Raw genomic sequence first — 22189 nt, 5'->3', positions numbered from 1 at the left:
CTGTTTTGTTGTCTGTTCCCTGTGAAATGTTACACTGTACAGAATCACTGAGTAGATACTGTGTTTGTATGGTATAATATTGGGCCTCATTCTTCTCCCATTGATGCAAATGACAAACATCCCACTGAGAGGAAAGATAGGCTTATTTTTATAGAGTTGCTGGGATGACCGAAAAGAATGCGTAATTCAGCGTAACATGACAAGACCACAAGAAGACCACCCCATTGGATTTAGATGAGGTAACTGCACCACAAGAAGACCACCCCATTGGATTTAGATGAGGTAACTGCATATGCAGACAAGAGGCATCTATTCCAAATGTTATTTTAGCAAAGGCTAGTAGCTTTAAATCTATTCTAAAATGTATTTTCAGCTTTTGCAAAGTGGCAGTAGTACAGGTATTTGATTAGCCTAATTATACACATACTTTGGCAAAACCAAAATATACATGGCTTGATATCTGCAGCCAGCCTGCAGTGCTGAGGTTCAAACATACGGGCTCAGAGCGCATTCGTATTAATAACATACGACGCTAGTGTCTGAACCAAGGTGGTGAGAGTCATGAGCTTTGCCCAAAATATGAACACAAACATATGCTTAATTTGCCTTTGAATATAGATTTAGCATAAATGCAGTTCTGGCAACCTTTATGGGACAAGTATATACTCTGATAAGCCTGTCCTTATAGAAGTATATTATTAATGTTGTACAGTACCTGTCAAAAATAGATTATGCTGATTTTTTCAGTGGGGAGCTGGAGTTTTACTTGGTATATTGGACTGCCTGAATTAATGCATTAGTAACAGCTGCCGTTTAAAGAAACGTGAACTGATCTCAATCCAATAAGTCCTTGATTTTTACCATGTAGACCAATACTTCAGCATTCTTTGTTTCTACTCTAAATTACGCAAAAGGATCCAGAGCTTTAGTTCTGCAGAGCTGAAAAACCTTTGTGATGGTCTGTCATGCCCACCACAGCTGTCGCTCTCAGGGAAATGAAAGGTGATGACCCAAATATTGGTTTGTGACATCTGCAGGACTACACTGGTGGATTAGAGCAGCCAGGAAATATTAAGTAATTGGTAGGAGATGTAAGGGCAAATAAAGGTCCTATAAGGAAAGGATCTGGGGTGTTATTCAAAGGAAAAGTTTCTGGAAATTCCTGCCATATTGGTGACATCTGGTGTGGGCCTACTGGGGAAAAATACTTCACTTGAAAACCCATCTCTGATTGTAGGTTTACTAATTAAGTAAGGCTGAGAAATCTCTCCCCTTCAGTCCCATTCTCTGATTCAGTCACTGATATTCAGCTAGAAAGAAGCAGCTAATTCCAATACTTCCTTTTTCTGAAGTATCTCATTAGCCTCTCTTTGTCCTTCCCAAAGAGAGCCACTCCGCCCTTTCCCTGACCCATCCTACCTAATTACACATCTAGACTTTGAACAGTAACAGAGGGATAGCCGTGCTAGTCTATATACTATCAAAACAAAAAAGCAGTCCAGTAGCACTTTGAAGACCTAATAAAATAATTTATTAGGTGATGAGCTTTTGTGGGACAGACCCACTTCTTCAGACCCTGGCCATACAGAACAGACTCAATATTTAAGTCACAGAGAACCAAAAATAGTAATCAAGGTTGACAAATCAGAAAAATATTATCAAGGTGAGCAAATCAGAGAGTAGAGGGGCAGAAGTTGTGGGGAAGGTCAAGAATTAGATTAAGCCAAGTATGCAAAAGAGCCCCTATAATGACATGAAAAATTCCCATCGCGGTTCAAACCACATGTTAATGTGTTGAATTTGAATATAAAAGAGAGTTCAGCAGCCTCTCTTTCCAAACTGTTGTGAAAATTCCTCTTCAGTAAGACGCAAGCTTTCAGGTCATTAACAGAATGGCCCACTCCACTAAAGTGCTGGCTGATGGGTTTGTGAATCAGGAGTGTTTTTATGTCTGTTTTATGCCCATTAATTCTTTGTCTAAGAGAGTTTGAAGTCTGTCCAATATACAAAGCATCTGGGCATTGTTGGCACACGATGGCATATATGAAGATCTTTACCAAATATTCATAAACCTGAATTACCCACCAGGAGAAATAAAAAAACAAATCGACAGGGCCAGTAAAATACCCAGAGACCAGCTACTCCAAGATAGGCCCAAAAAAGCCAAGAACAGAACACCACTGGTCATTACCTAGAGCCCCCAACTCAAACCACTGCAACATATTATTAAAGACCTACAACCCATCCTTAATCAGGATGCCACACTCTGGAAGGCCCTAGGTGACAGGCCTGCTCTCTCCTAGAGACAACCTCCCAACCTTTTGAGGATTCTCGCCTATAACCACAGTTTATACCTCAAGAACATCAGTCCTGGAACTTTTCCTTGCCACAAAGCCCATTGCCAACTTTGTCCACATATCTGTTCTGGAGATACCATCACTGGACCTAACCAGGTTATTCACAGAATCATGGGCACATTCTCATATTCCTCAACTAACCTCATATATGCCATCATGTGCCAACAATGCCCAGATGCTTTGTATATTGGACAAACTTCAAACTCTCTTAGACAAAGAATTAAAGGGCATAAAACAGACATAAAACACTCCTGATTCACACACTGGTCAGTCACCACTTTAGTGGAGTGGGGCCATTCTGTTAATGACCTGAAAGTTTGCGTCTTACTGAAGAGGAATTTTCACAACAGTCTGGTAAGAGAGGCTGCTGAACTCTCTTTTATGTTCAAATTCAACACATTAACATGTGGTTTGAAACAGGATGAGAATTTTTTACGTCATTATAGGGGCTCTTTTGCATACTTGGCTTAATCTAATTCTTGACCTTCCCCACAACTTCTGCCCCTCTACTCTCTGATTTGCTCACCTTGATAATATTTTTCTGATTTGTCAACCTTGATTACTATTTTTGATTCTCTGTGCCTTAAATATTGAGTCTGTTCTGTATGGCTATGGCCTGAAGAAGTGGGTCTGTCCCATGAAAGCTCATCACCTAATAAATTATTCTGTTAGTCTTTAAAGTGCTACTGGAGTGCTTTTTTGTTTTGACATCTACACTTTGAGATGGAGCTATTCATTCCAGCATAAGCAGACATCTTCCCTGCACACGTACACTTACTAGTTGTGATGAAGCTAGAACACTAAAGCTATGGTAGTGTGAGTAGTAGGAGAGGCTAATTGTTCTGAGTACAGACTTGTCCGAGACATACTATTTGTAGTGTGCAAGCTTGATCAGAGCTAGTGCAGGTGTATCTCCTCTAGCTGGAATTTACATCTTCTGCTTGAAGCCTTGGGCTACTCTCTCTGCCACAGAGGCAGTGCAGGGGAGCGGGGAGGAGGGAGAAGTGGCTTGGCGCTCTAAAGGACGGTGAGGGAGGCTGAAACGTCTTGGCATCTGAAGAGCAGCTTCACTCTGGGAGGAAGAGGGTGGCAGTAAGGGAGGTGTCTGAAACCTTGAAGAGAGTTTCCTTTGTCTCTGCAAGTTATAGGGGAGAGAAAGTGTAGCAAACCAAGGAGAGAGACATCTGGCAGTCCTCCTCAAGGGGTGCAGCTATGCAACTGTTTAGTTAGGTCAGCAGCTCACTGGGCAGAGGGCCGGCGTCTACATCAACTTGTAGTGTGTGTAGAGGAGCAGATGGGGCCAGGCTAGCCTTTGTAGTAACCAGAAGTACTGAGACCTCATTTGGGGTGAGTGAAGTCTCTGCTCTACAGCCTCAACTGAAAGCCAGCTGGCCTTTAGCTCATGTGGTAGAGTGCAGGGCTTTAAACCGTATGCTTTCAGTTTCTATTCCTGGTACCGGCAGCCCCGGGTCTGTTGGTGTTACACCTTACTTGGCACTGGCTTTGTATACACATACTTTGGTCAGCTGGTTGCTCAGTTCAGGCGAGAACGTTATTGAAGGAATCCGGGCAATGGAACAAAACTAGAGACAAGAAAATCTCAGACTGTTAGAACAGCATCACTTGAAGGCTGGGTCCATTCCAATAGTGCATGAGCAAAATATATATGCATAACTAGCTTGTGCAGTTACTGCACTTACAATCTCAGAAGCAGCCACCACATGAACAAAAACACAGCTACTGTGTGTGTCCATTCTCACACTGCCGAGCCAACAGAATCTCTTTTCCTATCCCAGCTGTCTCACTGCTCTTTCAGCGTCATGTCACTACAGAACACCCAGCTAGTGGGCTGCAAGTGAAGGCAGAAGGGACATGAAGGCAAGGGCTGGCAGCGTGTGAAGATGATGGTGGTGTGAAGGGTCAGACAGAACTGAATGCCATCCCAAGCTGATGGCCTGGAAGATTGATGATTGACTGCAGTGGGGACTGTACAAAATGTGTACATTCCTGTGCATTACAATAAAAATCCCTGTTTGCCTATAGAATGTGGAACTCTGCCACCGTTCTCTGCACAAATCTAGTGTCACAACCAGATTTCTTGTGCCTGAGCAGATGGGCATTGCAGAAGCAGCAGTTAATGCTACTGTCATAGAAGGGATTTTGCACTTGTGCTGAACAATACCACGGTCATAATGCTGAATTCTTTCCCTGTTCAAGACAAATCAAAATCATCCACTTTCTTAAAAGAACATTCACTGCTGTGGAAAAAAAATTACAAAAATGTGTATAGCACTTCGAAGGGGAGGTTCTGTGTTCCATGAGAACAGCGAAGTAATGTCCTCTGGGTTACATTACAGTTTTGTCTAAATATTTCACCTCCCTTGTCATTACTGATTGTTTCCATTTTAACAAATAAACATGTTGTTTTCCCCAATCGTTTAGCAGTATTCAGAATCCACCCACTGACTTACATTCCCATCCCACACAGATGTTAAATTTTTTTCCCTTCAGTTCTCAGTAAGAATGCAGACGGAGTTTAGGAAAACATTTTGTTTTATGCAAAAATATACATAGCTATGAAGCCAGTCTAGTGAGAGTGCTACAAAAGTTTCATTTTTATTTAGGTATGAACAGGCTTTCCCATGACTGAATTAGGTGTTAAAAAGAATGAAACTTCTCAGCTTAGAAAAGAGGAGACTAAGAGGGGTTATGATAGAGGCCTATAAAATCATGACAGGTATGGAAAAAACGAATAAAGAAATGTTATTTACTTGTTACCATAAGAACTAGTGGTCACCAAGTGAAATTAATAGGTAGCAAGTTTAAAACTAACAAAAGGAAGTTTTTCTTCATGCAGTGCACGATAGGTCTGTGGAATTCCTTGCCAGAGGATGTTCCAAAGACCAGGACTTTAATAGGGTTCAAAAATGAACTGGGATACGTTCATGGAGGTTAGCCAGGATGGTTATCAATGGTGTTCCTAGCCTCTGTTTGTCAGAGGCTGGCAATGGATGCCAGGAGGGGGAATCGCTTTATTGATTACCTGTTCTATTCACTCCCTCTGGGGCATTGGCAGGCTGCTGGATGGACCTTCGGTCTGAACCAGTATGGCCATTCTTATGTAGGTGAGCTTGTGTTAATTTTTCATAAAGAAATAGGATGTATTTACTAGAGAAGAGGACTATGGGTCAGACATTGAGGTGTGTAGAGCCTGTCCCCTTCTTAGAGGTTGTCCATCTGTCTGCAAAATTTTTCATCGCTGTGCGTGTGTATAGTACATGATGGGAAACACAAATCCTTTATGTTCTTTCACAGGTAAATTCTTGTTTTGGCATAAACTCACCTGCTCTTTGGCTTCAACCCTGTGCCGTGGATGGGTGGGAAGGCTTGGGCTTTTTACCTTTCTACCCTGTGCCCCAGAGTGAGTCTAAGGCTTCCCCTGCTGAAGCCCAAGCTCCACCAGAGGAGCTAAATGCAAAGCCCAAGCAACTTAGCTTTGTGAGCCCTGAATAAGGAAATGAATTGGAGCAAAAAGCCCCCTTCTTCCCATCCTTGTGACGATGATTGTATATAACAGAGCGGGTCAGTAGTTAATTATTGCATATCTGAAAACAAAAGCATTGCAAAAGAGAGTGATGCTTGGTATGGCAAAAGAAAGGATCAGCTATGCAATGGTCATGTAAGACTAATCCCATTGACTTAGAGTAGCCCTAACATTGCAGCCTGTAAAATGTGCTGCATTCTTAAGCCTGCCTCTCTCTGTTGCTTGGTCCCTCCTCTAGCTTCTATCTATTAAAAACACAGTATCCCTCAATTGGTGGCACAGGAGAGCTCTGTCAAAGAAACACACACATTTCCTGTCATAAATTTGGGAGCTGGGAATGTCAAGTCCAATATTAAATAATGATAATATATCAAAAGAGGAAAGTACAGAAAGCCAGTGGTATATGTCAAACAAATGAACTTTCCCATATAAAACTGGGAGGTGCTTACAGTTGAATAAAAAGCAAGACAGTTCCCAAAGGAAGGGAATGGATTCCTAGGCCATTCACTGCTTGCCAGAGTCAGGGGATTAAGACTAGGAGCAACTAAAGTTTTCTCCCCCATGTTTCTCTAGTTGCATCAGAGCTCAGTTGAAATCCGTTCTCTACTTTTCTACCCAAATCCTTTTCCTGCAAATTGCTTCTGCTGACCCACCTGCTGACACAGGATTTTCTCCATCAGGCATAGACCCAGGAGAACACATGCCATATGATTTCTATGTGACCTTCTCCATGGGATCTGGGCGCAAACTCAAAATACAAATGGAACATCAGTCTGATAAAGTTGGCAGATTTGCAGAAAGAGACAATAAATCAGAAAACCCTTTAAAATAAGTTTGCAGACATTACAATGATCTCAGCTAAACAAATCTGGTTCCCTGGCTGATATTGAATTAAATGTACCCCCTATAAATATCATACTCCAGTCCTTCTAGTCTACTTATGTCCACTGAAGCTGTTAATGTGAAGCGTAATGGTTCATAGACCTTTTCATGGGTTCTGTGTCTGGGAACGAATGTGTAAGTGGTCATGACCTTTCAGTGCATTATCTTCAGCATGATACAGCTATCCAAATGTGAAAAAATCATTTATTCATGCCTCCTTCTGCACCACCCCTGCCAGCTCTGGTGGCCTGGCTCCTCCCACTCCAAAGAGGTGTAGAAGAATGCACAGGCTTCCCAAGGCTTGAGCAAGGCTCTGATGCACCACTAAATCACTCTCTGCTTTCTGCCCTGGATTTTCAGAACATGCAAACTGCACATATGTAATCAGCGTGTGTAGTCATTGTGCACACATAGTAGCTGGTTATTTGTTCCTGGGGTGACCACTTTTGAGGACGCTGCACAAGCTAGTTATGCATATCTATTGCTCATGCGCAGTTACAAACATTTGTGCTTCTGTGATTAACTTCTCATATTTCTTAATGTGTGAGAAAAATAAATATTAGGAGATGTCAAAAGGAAGTAACACCACAATAATAAATAAATACTGACAGTTTGTCCCCATTGGGCCTGGAATTGCTATCATATCAGAGCAGCCTATTACTTACCATGAGCCTAGTCATTTGTAACAGTCAGACTGCCCCCCCCCCATGTTAATGGGAGTAGTAAGATTGCAAAGATGAAAACACATGTGCTGCGGTATCCCTGCACAATGGGACCAGCTGAGGATGCAATGTGAGCCTTAGATTGAAATTCCATTGTTTTTGTTGGCTTCTCACAGCTTTATGTTTTAAAGGGAAACTTTCACGCTGGAGAAAATTTAGGCAAACAGAGTGGGTTTATACAGATCAGTGTCTCAACCCTGTGCTCTTTATTCTAGTAAAAATCTCACTGAAGTTGATGGGAATTTTGTTGGAGTAAAGTGTGGTGTTATATTCTGATTTGGCTAGCACTTTCCTGTGTTATTTTTTAGCCTGGTTCTGATATGCTTCTTCAAGCTGAGTGGTGCCTGGTGCTCTGAGTAGTCCCATGCAAATGGGATTAATTGAAGAGTAGGGCACGTCATACTTTGAGGGAAGCTGGCAGAATCTGATCCTTTGCTGTCTTGGGAGAGATCTGTTTCAGTAAAAGCTTTCCACTTTCTCCTTTGTCACCCTGAGAAGCCTGAATTCAATACTTATGGAGTCCTAAGGCCAAATTAAGCCCCAGCATAACTTGCATTGCTTTCACTGCTGCCTTTACACATGGCTGCCTTTAGCCTGTAAGGGGGTTTTGGAAATAATTGTGGTCTAGGTCAGTCTTCTGTAGTCTGGGCTTCTGTCATCCAGCAACATATGTGGTCCATCCTCTCCATGGGTGCTCCAGGGCTGAACCACTCACAGGGACAAGTCAGGCCCTATGCTCAGCAACTTCTTCTATCCCCTCCCAGAGCTCCTGGAGTATTGTAAGTAGCTCATCTGCACAGTGCTGAAGTCCAGGGAGGGAGGGTAATGAGGGGACACTCAGGGGAAGAAGGAGGGTGGCTGCAAACCCTTGCTTGGGGGCCAGGAGAGCAGCTCAACTGCCAAGGGGCTCGTTACACTCCCACGGGGCTCTGCAGGCCACCCCACCTTTTCCCCTGAGAACCCCCAGTCCCCACTCAGTCAATGTTGGCTGCTCTGCTGCCGCTGGAATGGAGCCCTGCAGCTGGCAGCAGCAGGGGGCCAGCACTGACTTCCCCTCATCAGTGTTCCTAGAAGCTGAGCACTTCAATGGCCACCCTGGAGAGATTCAGATGCCGCCCAGCTGATTATCGAAGCACGCACAGCCAGCAGCATATGTTTCCAGTGGCTGTGCACATTTGCACTTCCCTCGGGACACATAACAAAATTTATTCTGCCCATGGATGGAAAAAAAGGAGATTAGAGTGCACATGGCCCCTGAGCTAGCAAATTCCCAGGTTTGGGACTGTTCAATTCCTGAGGGTGCCAAATCAGTGAGGTATGGCCTGTACAATAAATTGAGGCTTATGATTCTGCTGTGGGATGAAAAGAAAGACGGCAAAGCAAAATCTTGGTTAAGAAGCAGGTAACTTTGAAAATAAATAAAAACTGGGATGAGTTCGAGGTTGGTATTTGTACATCTAAACCAGCTTTTGCCTGAGGACCTAAAGCACTTTACATGCATCAGTCCAGTTAACTCATAATATCGCTGTGAAGTTGATGCTACTAGGAAGTAAGGTTTTAAGTCCTTGATTTGCCTTTACGCCAGCAATAGTAATTTATGTCAATAGAATTGTCTTCTAAATAAAAGTTGAGAAAAATCAGGATTTGGCTCAACTAAGCAGAAAGGCATTTCTGTGAATGTCCCTATGTACTCTAGATATGCTGGTTTCATCCAGTAAAGGATGCAACTTTCAAAATATGCATCAAGTGCACACACAAAAAAGGTAGCAACAGAAGAATGCATTCAGTATATCTGTGCGATTTAGTGCTTCTGCAAGATAAAGAGCCCCTCCTTCAAGGTGTGATAACTTCAGTGGGAGTCAGGGATGCATTCTACCTCACAAGACTGGACCATTAGAATTATAAATAGTAGGATATTACTACACCCAAGTGAAGTGAGTGTCTGTTAATTCCTTGGCATTATGGAACATGATGAGAAAATCAAGCTCCAGCTTCTAGCTTTATAAAAGCAGACCTCAGTAGGCCTGAAGATGTCAGTAATTATTCTTTCCTCTTACATGGATGGATCCTGCTCCATGTATGGGTTAATGGGAGTTGGACTCTGTCTGTGATCAGATGATATGTCTGTTTACTGTTACTGAAGTAGTCTTACAAAATTTGAATCTGTATATAACACAATTGTAGCATAACAATTGTATGCAAGTTTCCATTTGGTGTTTACTGGTGGTTTAAAAAATTTTTGGCAGAAAAATCTGGCATGTTGTTTTTTATGTTGTTGTGCTCATAATCTTGTAAACAAGCATGCAGTCATTTGAATATACTGTGTCAAATAATCAAATACAGAACTATCTTAATATTAACAGTAGTTTGTTCTTAAAAAGTTGTTTATCATATAGAATTCAAAAATGCTGTTTCCTTGCCTGTTTTTTCGTGTCGCTATACGGCATAGCTGACCTCTGGAACTCCTTTCCCTTCACTTTAAGCCAAAATTAGCTTTCTTGACCATCTTTAACATGCTCTGTTTTCCTGCCTAGGGTAATATTATCATCTTACAAGTTTCTGCGCAAGCATAAGGACAATATCGTGTGTGTTTCGCTCCATTTTAAAACCATTCATGTGATTTCTAGGATTGCTATGGTTAGTCTGGATTAATAAGCAATGGACGCAGGCTGCCAGATTCAGATCTAGATGTGGATCCCAGCAACCAAATTTTGAACCCACCCAAATATTGGAGATGTTCATCTCAGGGTTTTTGCTTCCGACTTATTTCAGTAAAAAGACAACAGAAAAAGCTTGGACCCTACCTCTTTTTTGTTGCTCCACACAGGGGAGCAAAAATAACACACAGCAGGCTCAATACTGTCACCAAACCTGGGATTTAAATTACAGAATGACGGGAGTTGACCTGCATGTCATCTGTTCCTTTCCTTTTCCCAGAGTTGCTAGCACCACCCCTAAAATGGGGAGGATCTGGGAAATGGTTTTCTTGACAGGTGTACTCCCCTAGGAACCTATAACATCTAGAAGGTTAATCCTTGCATAATTCAAGTCTGCTCCTTGCAGCATTAAGTTACAAACCTTGGCTGCCATCTCCTCTGATGGGCAGGTGCTGTGCACTGAAATTGAAAACCAGTGCAGAGAGGCAATAGAGCCACTGCATATTCCTGAGAGTAGGGGCATAAATATTGCATGGGTAAAGTGTGAAGCAATAAACATTCTGTATAAATACATGTTTTTTCTGTTGATGGGTTTGTTTCCAGTAGTACCCATGTGCTAGGCACCATGCAAGCATTAGGAAGGGCAGAGAAATTACAATCTAAAAGGCAAACAAGGGATAGAGGTAAGGAATACAAGAAACAACACAAAATCAGCAAGATAATGTTTCGACATAACGTGATGATATGATAGTTAGCTACTACATGTTGAACCTCTCAGTCTGGCACACTCTCATCTGGCACCATCCGTAATCTGGCTTGATTTCAGTTAGCTGGAAGATCACTTATCATGGGTGTTGTCAAGTTTCCCATAGTCCCATAAAGTTTGTTGACACCCATCAGTCCTGGCTCTCAGTATTCTCTGCTGTTGTTTAGCTGTAATTTACCCATAAGTCTCTTCTAAGAGCCCAGTAAGTAGTGGAAGTGTTGGTAATGTGCTAGAAAATATTGGCTTCTTATAGTCCAGTGAATTCTCTTTTTCAGCCCTGGTCAGGTTCAGAAGGTGCTGTACTAAGAGGTTCAACCTGTACTTCCAAAAAATTAGAACAATCAAACTCTCCCCAATTGCTCCTCTTCCTAACTGGTATTAGTTGGACAGTTTCTGGCAGGCATGATAGTAGACACATTGAGATCTTTGGATTTGGGGCTGGGAATTCCCATGGTTCCTATTTGAGACCCCTCCACCCTTTTTTAATCTCTCCCCGAAGAGGAGAAAGGGTTGGGTTCTCTGTTGAATCATGCAGAGGTTTTTGCCCTCATTTTTCCTGTCTATTAGCTGTTGTGCAGAATGAGATGATTTGGCCTAAGCTACGACTCATGTCAGTTAAAAGGTCTGGGAACAGCTGATAGAAACTCTAAGAGGCTTGGTGTGCATTCTAGACAGTTTACATCCTGTATGGAAGCAGAACAAAACACAACTAGAGTGCTAGGTTACAGTAAATGTTGTAAAAGCTATGGCTCGTGTGTGTGAGAGAATTCCTGCAGCATTTGTTTTAGTTACCAGAAATCAGTTCTGAAAACATTGTCTTTGGTTTATACATTCTCCGAGTGCTTAGGTTAAGTGTTAATATTGTGTTTTGATAAGGAAAGAGTGGCATTGGCTTTATTTTTTTCTCTGTACATTTTTACACTGCCCAAGAAAAGGGAAAAGAAGTGCTGAAATGGGTGCTGTCAAATGCTGTCAAGACTGTAAGGTAGAGGATTAGCGTAGCTGGCCCATAACTTGTCTTCTAGGATGGTGTCCTTTTCTCCCCTTACTTTGGGGCTGGTGAGTTTGTAATAAGTATTACTCTGAGAGTGCTCGTTCCTGTGCTTTGCTCCTATCTGTCTTCATGAGAAGACCAAACATAGTGCACTGAATCCTCCCCGCTCCTCTGCTTCGTTTGCTTTGCATCACGCCAGCAGTGCAATTAGCAGTCTCTGGTTGGTGGCGGATGATTTCAGCATGGAGGAATCTGCCAGTAGAGCAGGGCTGGCATATAGTACTAACCCCATTCCTGGTGTGGGTTAGCCACCCCCAGCATGGATGCTAAGAGTAGCACATGAGCTGATGTCCATCAGCACACAAGGCCAGAGCTCAGCCCTGCCCCTCTTCCCCCATGCAACTGGGAGCTCATTCAAAGACCTGCCGCCTGTGGATTAACAAACAACCAGATAATGCTACCAACCACCAGCTAAATGGTAAACCTCTGCATCTTAATTTATTTATTAATGAAGCTGTTGTAAGTACGATGATTAACGGCCTTAAAATTATCACTGGCACTTTGACTGTATGTAGAGGTCAAAAGGTCAAATTTCGGCACTCCGCCTCGGAAGTGTTGCTGACCCCTGGTCTAGGGAGTGTGCCCAGTGTTGTGTTCCAGTGATCCCTTGCTGGAAGAATGGCCTCTTGGGGCCTGCAGCCACTCAGTGTAATTTAAAGCAGCCCTGAGACCCCTGCAACCCTGCCACCCCCAGCGTTTGGGTGATAAGAGTATAATGCAAACTTTGCCTCCCTTTCATCACAGAGTTGGTCATGTTAGTCTGTGTCTTCACAAAACAAAGAAGCAGTCCGGTTGCACTTTAAGATTAACAAAATAATTGATTAGGTGAAGAGCTTTTGTGGGACAGACCCACTTCGTCAGATCTGGAAATGAAGGACCCACTTCTTCCAGATCTGAAGAAGTGGGTCTCCCACACAAAAGCTCATCATCTAATCAATTATTTTGTTAGTCTTTAAAGTGCTACATGACTGCTTTTTTTCCGTTTCATCAGCTACCAAGCTCAGTTCAAGATACAAGCTGGTGGCAAGTTGGTGTCTGCTTAATGTAGGATGCAAATCTTGATCCTGGCACCAGGTCTAAGTGTAATGAGGTTAGCCAAAGGGCTTTCCAAGGCTCTTTTGGGGAGATGGAATCTCAGGCCTGGAACATCTGCTCTAGTGTTCTCTGTGGCTGTCCCCCTTCTTTTGAGAGGCCAGCACTGTTCCATCATCACAGCAACGAAAAGAACAAATATGGATCTCTGCACTGCAGATGGCACGGGGGCTTCAGAGTATATTACATCATAGGGTTCCTAGCTGCTGAACGCTTCAAAAGTGCTGCTTTAAATAATTGTTCAATGCCCTTCCTCCCCCATAAAACACAACATAATAGGCCAATATATGTGTGAAATAAGCCAACTCTTCCACAGAATTTTTTTTTTGCCACTAGTCTGTTTCTTTTATGTCTACTTCCGAAGGGTTACTAGCCGTTAAAAGTAAGTTAAGAAAGAAGCATGGTTTTGCTGGATGAAAGACAAGTTGAATATGTGACTCTTTCACACACCCCTGCCCATCTTTTTACAGATATCAACGAGTGTGAAATCGGCGCCCATAACTGTGACAGACATGCCATATGCACAAATACGGCAGGGAGTTTCAAATGTGAGTGCAGCTCCGGTTGGGTTGGCGATGGCATCAAATGCACAGGTGAGTTGCATGCGTTATGTGTGACTTAGTGTGATAAGCCATCAGCAAAAGCGTTCAGACAGCTATGGAAAGCAAACTTTAAAATAAATGATCCCATGCTAAAGATGTCAGTTTACCTTATGCTGCAAAGGAAGACTTGGCTGTCTTATGGGACACACATCAGCATAAACAGTTTCTCTGTTGGCCAGTAAGGCTGATGGAAATGAAGCAAGTTATGGAGATAGTTTGTACACTTGTAAGGATATCCTGACTCCATTGAATTTGGGTGAGTTTTGCCACTGACTTTAATGGAGTTTAATGTTTTGCCATGGACTTTTAAGGATTTCACCCTCTGTCTTCAAGGAGGGTATCTGGGTGTCCCTCCCCGACACAGACATCCTACCAAATTTCTTAGCTAAGTTGCAAATATGCTGTAAATTGTGTTTTTCTGGCAGAGAAGAATATGTGAGTGGGGAAGGGAAGTGCTTGTCATAAAGGAAAAAGAGATCTCCCTTCAAGAAAAAGAACAGCTGGACTACCCAAACCTGCTGAATGCACCAATGATAAATGTGCAGTGATAAATGTTGAATGTTTTATTAAAGTCTGTTAAAACACATCGAGTAAAAACTCAAAATGTGTGTTCTGTTTTTGTGTAAGATTATTTAAAGTAGAGTTGCCCTGTGCCACGAACTGAGAATTTTAAAGCTAACATTGATGATGGATTTGGTTTTACTAATGCAATTTTTGTTATGTTAAAGATCTGGATGAATGCGCCAATGGAACACACACGTGCAGCTCACATGCCAATTGCAAGAACACGATAGGCTCTTTTCGTTGCCTTTGCAAGGACGGTTACACTGGGGATGGCTTCACTTGTACAGGTGAGGTTTTCTGGGTTTTTTGGAGTGATGCAACTCTTGCCTGTTAGTGAATAGTTCTAGGAAAAGGTTACCCCCTACTTACAGGTAGAATAATTTAAATATGCAATCTTGAGTCAATATTTACCGCCTCAATCTAAAAACCTGATCCTGAAGTCTTTCTATGCTCAGAATTCGTATTGAATTGGACTTCTAAGTGTGGATCAGTTAAAGGATCAGGACTGGACAGCATGAGACAGGAGACCAAAGTGTTTTCTTTGACACTTTCCAGCCTCATATTACAGAGTATTATATGTCAGGTTACCTGGAACGGGAGACATCACAACATCATTTGACTAGTATAACTTGACAGCATTTTTTTCCCTTGTGAGAATGGAAGATTTTTATGACTGTTGCTTGTAAAGAGATGTGGGTGGCAAACGTATTAAAACAGTGCAGGGAGGTATGACTGGACCAGTTAATAAAGCAGATTATCGGCCACCCACATAATATTTGAGTAATGGGGCACATCTGTTAAAATTCCTTTGAATAGCTGCCTAACTTTTTTTTTTTTCTTTTCAAAAGTGAGTGCGTATGTGCTGCCCTCTTATTGCAAGATTAGCATAGTACCCTCAGGGTGTGGTATTCACACAGGGATAGGCCAGAGTAGGTAATTTTAAATAGTGTCATGTAAATTGTCCCCAGAGACATTTTCCACCCAAACTTAAGTCTACTTTGGACAGCACGTTAGCTTGTCTCATCAGTCACTAGGGGCTATTGCTACTAATTTGATGTAGAAGGTGATACAAACTTGATAGAAAGCAGTATAAAACCCAATAATATATAGAGATAAAAGAGTGGGCCAGATCCTCAGCTGGAGTAAAATCAGCAGATCTCTGCCAGCTGAGAATCTAGCATCCTGCTTAAAGTTAATTATATTTGAATTATTCTGTTAATACTTTTTATACAATTAATTCCTGAATCAGCTTCTCAAAGGCTCCATTTTCTTAGTTTCTATACATCATTCCTTAATTTTAAGGCATATATGAACTGTATCTTCTTTAAAATGAGTATTACTTACATTTCTGGACTTTAATAGAACTCCTCTTGAAATGCTTGTAATGCTTATTGTTCATGAATTTGAGATTTGGGTGGAGCTCACTAGAGGAGGTTAGTACTATGTAGTTTTTCCAGCGTAACTGTGGCAATGTGTGCACATCATTGTTGAAATGCAATACCTTTGCTTTTCCAGTTCTGGATTTTATAAGCTGCAACTGCCAGCCAAGCAGCATCACAGCAAATATGCAGTTTCTGTGGTACAAAAAAATGTTGACTACAGGCCAAATTCTCTGAGAAGCAGTGTAGTTCAGGAGCTAGGGCATTGTTCTCAGCTCTGCCCTGGACCCATTGGGTGAACTTCTGTCTTCACTCCCTCTCTGTCTATGTCTTTTTTTAATGGAAACTCTTGGAGAAAAGATGATCTCTTACCATTTATTTGTACATTGTACAACACTGAACATGGCAGAAGCCTGATCTGGGCTGTACTGTTAAACAGTAGTCACCAGTGTCTCTTCACTTCTAAACTTATAAACATCTACACCTACCGCTGATCTTTTTCTTCTGTGGCTGTGTCTAGACTAGCCCCCAATTTTGAAGGGGATAGTAATTAGGGTGTTGGGAGATTACGGCTAAATCTCCTGTGTGGCAGCTTCGAAGTGTGAAACTCTGAAGTGCTGGCTTGCATGTAGCCGTGGGTCAGCCACAGGTACTTCGAAGTCCCTTTACTCCTCAAAATTTGTGCACTCCAGCACTTAATTAGTAATCTCTGAACCCCATAACTGCCATGTCCTCTTCGAAGTTGGGTGCTAATCTAGACACAGCCTTTTAGAAATTGTCTTTTCAAAGTGACAGAAATGCCACAAGCCTTATTATGACAAGACCTGTACAAAACCTGACCACAATTGCTTCTGCAAATGTTCTCAATTAAGGTGACAGTTAAGACTTTTGGATATACAGGTTGAACCTTCCTTGTCCTGCACCTTCGGGACCTGACTGGTGCTGGAGGAGAGAATTGCCAGATGATGGGAGGTCAATATTTTCTAGAATATTACCAACACTTCCACTGCTTACTGGGCTCTTAGAAGATATTTAGGGGTAAATTACAGGTAAATAATGGCACAGAGCACTGAGAGCCAGGACTGGTGGTTGTAAAACTTCATAGGACCACTGGAAACTTAGGCTCACCCATAAGTGGTTATCCAGCTAATTGAAATCATGCCAGATTATGGAGTTTGCTGGATGAGAGCGTTCCAGATTAGAGAGGTTCAACCTGTATATGCATCTTACCTGAACTGAACATCAGTGAGAAAAAATATTTACAGTACAATTCTCTTTCCTTTACAGACCTTGATGAATGCTCAGAAAACCTGAATCTCTGTGAGAATGGGCAGTGTCTCAATATCCCTGGAGGTTATCGCTGTGAATGTGATATGGGATTTTCACCAAGTCCAGATGGGAAAGTATGTGAAGGTAATTCACTGTCAGCTTTAAACAACACTCAACAAAATCTGCCCAAATTATGTTTTATATCTGAAAAATGTTGAAATTGGTTGCAGTTGTGTTTACTGTTTAAAAACTACATTCACTTTGAAAATGTTTTAGGATGAAATTTTCGTTACTTTTAGTTCATGCATCTAGACACTGGTTTTGGTTTCAAAGCTCTAAACACACAGCTATGAAAACCAACAACAATAATTTAAGGTATCATTTACACCCCAATCTAGTTATTCACTGATCTGAATGGTGAGCCAAAGACTTTTCAGACACTTTTCCCCCTTGAACGCTTTTTTCCTGTCTCCCTTTCCGCTCACGTCTCTTCAGCAAAGATTGTCTTAATATTGCCTTTAACCTGTAGGTGGGGTGACCACATTTCTGTCTGTTGAAATTGGACATTGGGTAAAATTGCTCATAATCAAGCAGCAATCAATCAGAACTATGTAATACTAATGTTAAGATTAGCATTAAGTTGACTGAGTCCCTGTTAAAAAGAAGTACTGCATAGTTGTATGCTTTTTCATTATCTTTAAGGTTTTCAGAGGGAGAGGTCACATACACACACTCTCTCTCTCTCTCAGGTATGGGTGGGGATGACCAACAGACCTGACCTGACCCTCCCTGCCTGGCACACCCTGCCCTCCATATCTGGCTGGGCCCCTCAGATGGACCCACCTCTCCTGGTGCCAAGTCTTTCCTAGACAATATGCAGGGTGGAGAATATGGGATATAGGGTCACATGCTCTTCCCGCCCCATTCCCCATCCCCAGTGATTTGTGCCAGGGGTTCACACCAGAATGTGGCCAGCAGGAGTCTTCAGGCACTTTGCAGGAGGGAATGGATGAGAAGACCTGGCCCATGTCTCTTCAAAGCTCATCTCTTCCTCCTCACTCTCACTCCCGTATCTGGAAGAAGCTTTCCCTTCCTGCCCACGCCATGTAGAAGGGCAGCTAGCATCTTCAAGTTGCTGCTGGCCTCCTCCTGTCTCCTGCCTACAGGATGGGCAAGAAAAGGTTAAGCCCTAGGAATTCGTTGTGTCCCAGGGACCAGGAAGTCTGACTGCAGGTGCTTCGGTGAACCCAGATAGAGAGGTGGTTCAACTAGGAAGGGTTGTTAGGGGATGGGGCAGCCTCACACTCCCCTGAGGGCAGAAACCAGCTCAGAGAGAGAGGAGGGTACTGAGGGGGGCGCTGCTGTGGAGCCTGCAGGGTTGGGGCGTGAACAAGTTCAAAATCACTTCCCTCTCACTGCCACTTCAGAGCTTAGCTGAGTGGCAGAGAGGCTTCACCATGACAGCATTGTGGTGGCTTTGGCACATGTAGACCTTGACGCCTCCTGGCCAGCATCCAAGGCAAGAGTGTGGTGGGCTTTCCTGAGGCACCAGCCAAGCCTGAGACAGTGGGGGAAGTAAGCAGCCTGGAGGCCAAGCACTTGGAGAACTGAGCACTTGGATCAGGCGGTGGCTCTCTTCAAAACGTCGGGAGTGGGATGTGCCCTAGTGGAGGAGCATTGGGGTAGGAGGTGGAGAGGAAAAGCAGGATGAGGACAGCCAGAGGGGATGAACAGAAAAGACCGACGACCAGGCAGCAGAGGTGACGTGTGGCTGGCTTATGTTTGCTTACACACACCAGTCACTTCAGTGAGCAGCTAGTGCGAGCCAGAAATGGAAGAGGTGGTGGGGCGGTGCTGGCCGAGAGCCAGCACTCAGTGGGCAATGCACTGACACACCAGCTGTTGGAGTGAGAAGCCCTGCAGGCTGCAGCTTTGCCTCCACCATCCACATTGTTGATCACTGAACACCCCCACACCCCATTGCTGGTTGGCAGGGATTGGACCAGCAGAAAGACCTGCCAGTACTGATTGGGGAGAGACAGAAAATATAGGACAAGCTGCCTGTTTTTAAAGGACAAGTCATTTAAAAATGGGTTGTCTGGTGACCAGACTTAAAGGTAGAGCAGTCTGTGAGAAGCAAGAAACTGAGCCAATTGCCACTGAAGTCAAGTGAAGGATTCCCAGTGACTTCAACAGGCTTTATCTAAGTCACAGATCTGCCGGTAATTGATTTAGCCAGGCTACTCTAAGCAGCTTCTGTGATGTCCCAAAGAATATATGTGTCAGTCCTGTGGAAGGGCACAGTTACAGTGTGTATTTGAGAGTGTCTGTCAGTCTGTTCAAGAACTCCTGAATGGTAAGAGCTGGGACCACCAAAGTCAGCATACAGCTTTCTCTTATGATAACTTAAAGCAAGGTAAAGGCTTGGTTGTGCCAGGACAATGGGATGCTCCTGGAATGGGATTGCTCCTCATAAAACCATACAGGAAAGAGACAGAATCACCAGGTAGATGAAAGAGGCTCTCTGAGTGATGCGTCCCCTCCCCACCAGATTGCGTTAATCCCCAACCTCATTCTCCCAGCCACCCTTTAGGGAGGGGAGGGGGCACTGAAAGGCCCTTCCACCCCGCTCCCCAATTTATATAGGAACATTGCTGCCTGTTCCCCTTTGTCAGGGAGCTGGGGGAAGTGCACAGTTTGCCACATTCCTCACTATGGCTGGGTAGTGCAGGGGGCAGACGAACCTGGACCAGCCCCAATCGGGGGATGTGCCCGCCTCCTCCATCTGTGCCCTCTGGAGCTGCAGCAGCCCTGGACAGGCTCTTTTCACCTGGTCTGAAGCTGCTGTAATGAGAGAGAGCTGGGGTTATCCTCTCTCCCAGGGCAGCCTGCATACTGAACCCCTCCTCCCAGCCCACCCCAGAACAATGGTTTAAATGAAGCATGTACATTGTCAGTTAATTTTCCAAAAAATGAGTGTAGGAACTAAGCAATGCCAGGTAAATCTTCTGGTTGAGCTAATAGACTGGCAAAAACTGGGGAAATAAATCCTCTGTGTGTGATCAGACTCAGGAGTGTCTGGCCAATCAACTATGGCCCTTTTGGATGAATGTTCAAGTACTAGAGCTTTGCTAGCACAAGTACTTGGGAAAAGCAGGTGTTCACAATCGTTTCAAATTGTGTATTTGATTGTAACATTTGAAATCCACAATTTGTGCTGTAAAAATTAATAATTAAATAAATCAATTCAAAGAACATGAGACGCTATTTGATAAATAACCTAGACAGCATAAATGTGTAAATTTAAATCTTGAAATTTCTCAATTGTTTGCAAGCTACTCAGACAATTGGGAAGTTATTTAAAAAATCACAAATAATTTTGAGTGTTGAAAAGACATTAGGATTTTGCAACTTGTTTGCTAAGTGAACAAGGAGAGAAACATAACTGTGTGAATTGTTTGCTCACATCCACAATAAAATGCGTATATTCCCTCAGCTGAGCTCTTACAACCCAGCGAGCCTGAATATATTATAGATACTGATACCTGATGAAGTTCCTGAGTATTTTATAGATAGGATTTGGTATTTTTGCCACCAAAGGCTCCGTGTATGGATTCTGACTAATAAAGAAAGAGGCATGACTTCTGAAAGTTAAAATTCTATGTAAACTAAACCAAAGTTAGATTTCTTAGTATTACACCTATGACACCATTTATTTTCAAATTATGTAATCTTAAAACTAACTTTAAGCAGCCTGCATGGTGCCTCTCTCTTGTTGCTACAACAATCTTCTCTTGAGGTCTCTGGTGTGTATTCTAACTGCAGAAGTATTTTGAAGTCCTTTGTAAACATGTTCTCTTTGTTATTGGATCAAGTTAGTCATTCATTATGCTTTTCACATACGTATACTATAAACAGTCAGTAAGATGCTTCAGTCCTCGGTCAGATAAAACGCCACAGGAGTTACACCCAAGAAATAAACACAGAATATCTAAAAATCTGTCTTATGTAGTAAAACTGAGTAAAAGGTGAAATGACTTTGTTGCAGAAGCCTGTGCATCACTTAAGTCCCACTTAACCTTTCAGCCACCAGTGCTGGCTATCTGCATAGAACTAAATTCCACTTCCAGCTCAATTAAGTATTGGGTTCTAGGTCGGACCCTGTTGGATACAATGTCAATTCTATACATTAGTATTTCAAATCTAAAAGAGAGTTCACAAAGCATGCAGGCACAGTCACTAACCAGTTCCATTAGTTTTCTGAACACTTATTCAGATAAGATCTCAGTCCTCAATTTTTAGTGAAAAGATCACGTAACCTAACTTCCCCTCCTTTTTGTTCTTACAGACATTGACGAGTGCTCTCTTCCTAGCATTTGTGTATATGGGACTTGTCATAACCTCCCTGGTCTATTCCGATGCGAGTGTGAGACAGGCTATGAACTGGACAGAAGCGGTGGTAACTGCACAGGTAAAGACAGCCTTTTCGGAACAGGGCCGCAACCTAGGGCATCTGTCCTGTTAGGTTGTGGCTGTGCCAAATGTGAAGGGTGTTATGACCCAGTATGTCAGTGTAACCACCCACAGGCAGACTTGAACCTGGGACATAGGATCACAATGCCTTTCACTCAAACACCAAGTCCGCTGCCCTACTACTAAAAGGAGGTGACAGCACACTGTAGTTTTGCCTAGAGTGGCAAATTGTCTTGAGTGGCCACTGAACGTAACTGTTCTTATCTTGGTCAACTCCTAAAGCAAAGCTTTTGCAATATCACAACAATTAGATTATAATTAAGAAACTGTAGAAGTATGCATTAGGTCCTTCAGTGCAACACAGCACAGTGGACCAAAAAAGGACAGTGGGAAGTTACACTGATTTTTGGGGGCTGTGAAGTCATCCCTGAATCTGTTCCCTGCTGAGGTGGGAATCCCCAGAATTCCACTAGTCGAGCAGTGAGGGGATTGGTGGAAAGGAGTTGTCACCAGTATTCCCTGTAAGCTGTGGGCTTGGGAAGTCACTCAGGAGAGATGCAAATGGTACCCAGATGATCAGGAGAATGCCCACAGCTAGATTTTGTGTTTCTATTGGTGGCGCCCATTCGCACACAAAAAAGTTTATTCCACACATGGATGAGAAAAAATCCATGCATGAATGGGAAAGGTTACAGGGAACATTGAGTGTTATGCTGCTTTTCCAAATTTCCCGTAGACTAGGATCTGCTGGGTCCTATACTTTCTGCTTCCAGAGTCACGTGGGACAATATAGCCCTCAAAATGATTTCTCTCTCTGATGGGTTTGAC

General features: G+C 42.9%; 1 protein-coding gene across 5 annotated transcripts in view; it reads left to right on the top strand.

The window, feature by feature from the left end:
- FBN1 (fibrillin 1) overlaps positions 1–22189 on the top strand; it is a 220712-nt gene that overhangs the window by 146428 nt on the left and 52095 nt on the right. For all 5 annotated transcript variants that reach the window (XM_075007180.1, XM_075007179.1, XM_075007176.1 and 2 more), the window contains exons 33-36: positions 13545–13667; positions 14405–14527; positions 16907–17032; positions 21237–21359. In XM_075007180.1, the coding sequence (XP_074863281.1) occupies positions 13545–13667; positions 14405–14527; positions 16907–17032; positions 21237–21359 (495 nt within the window). The remainder of the gene's footprint in view (positions 1–13544; positions 13668–14404; positions 14528–16906; positions 17033–21236; positions 21360–22189) is intronic.

The sequence above is a fragment of the Carettochelys insculpta genome, chromosome 12 (genome assembly GCF_033958435.1).
Source record: "Carettochelys insculpta isolate YL-2023 chromosome 12, ASM3395843v1, whole genome shotgun sequence".
NCBI classification, from domain to species: domain Eukaryota; kingdom Metazoa; phylum Chordata; order Testudines; family Carettochelyidae; genus Carettochelys; species Carettochelys insculpta.
The sequence above is the reverse complement of the archived record's forward strand: the minus strand, read 5'-3'. Positions and strand labels throughout refer to the sequence as shown.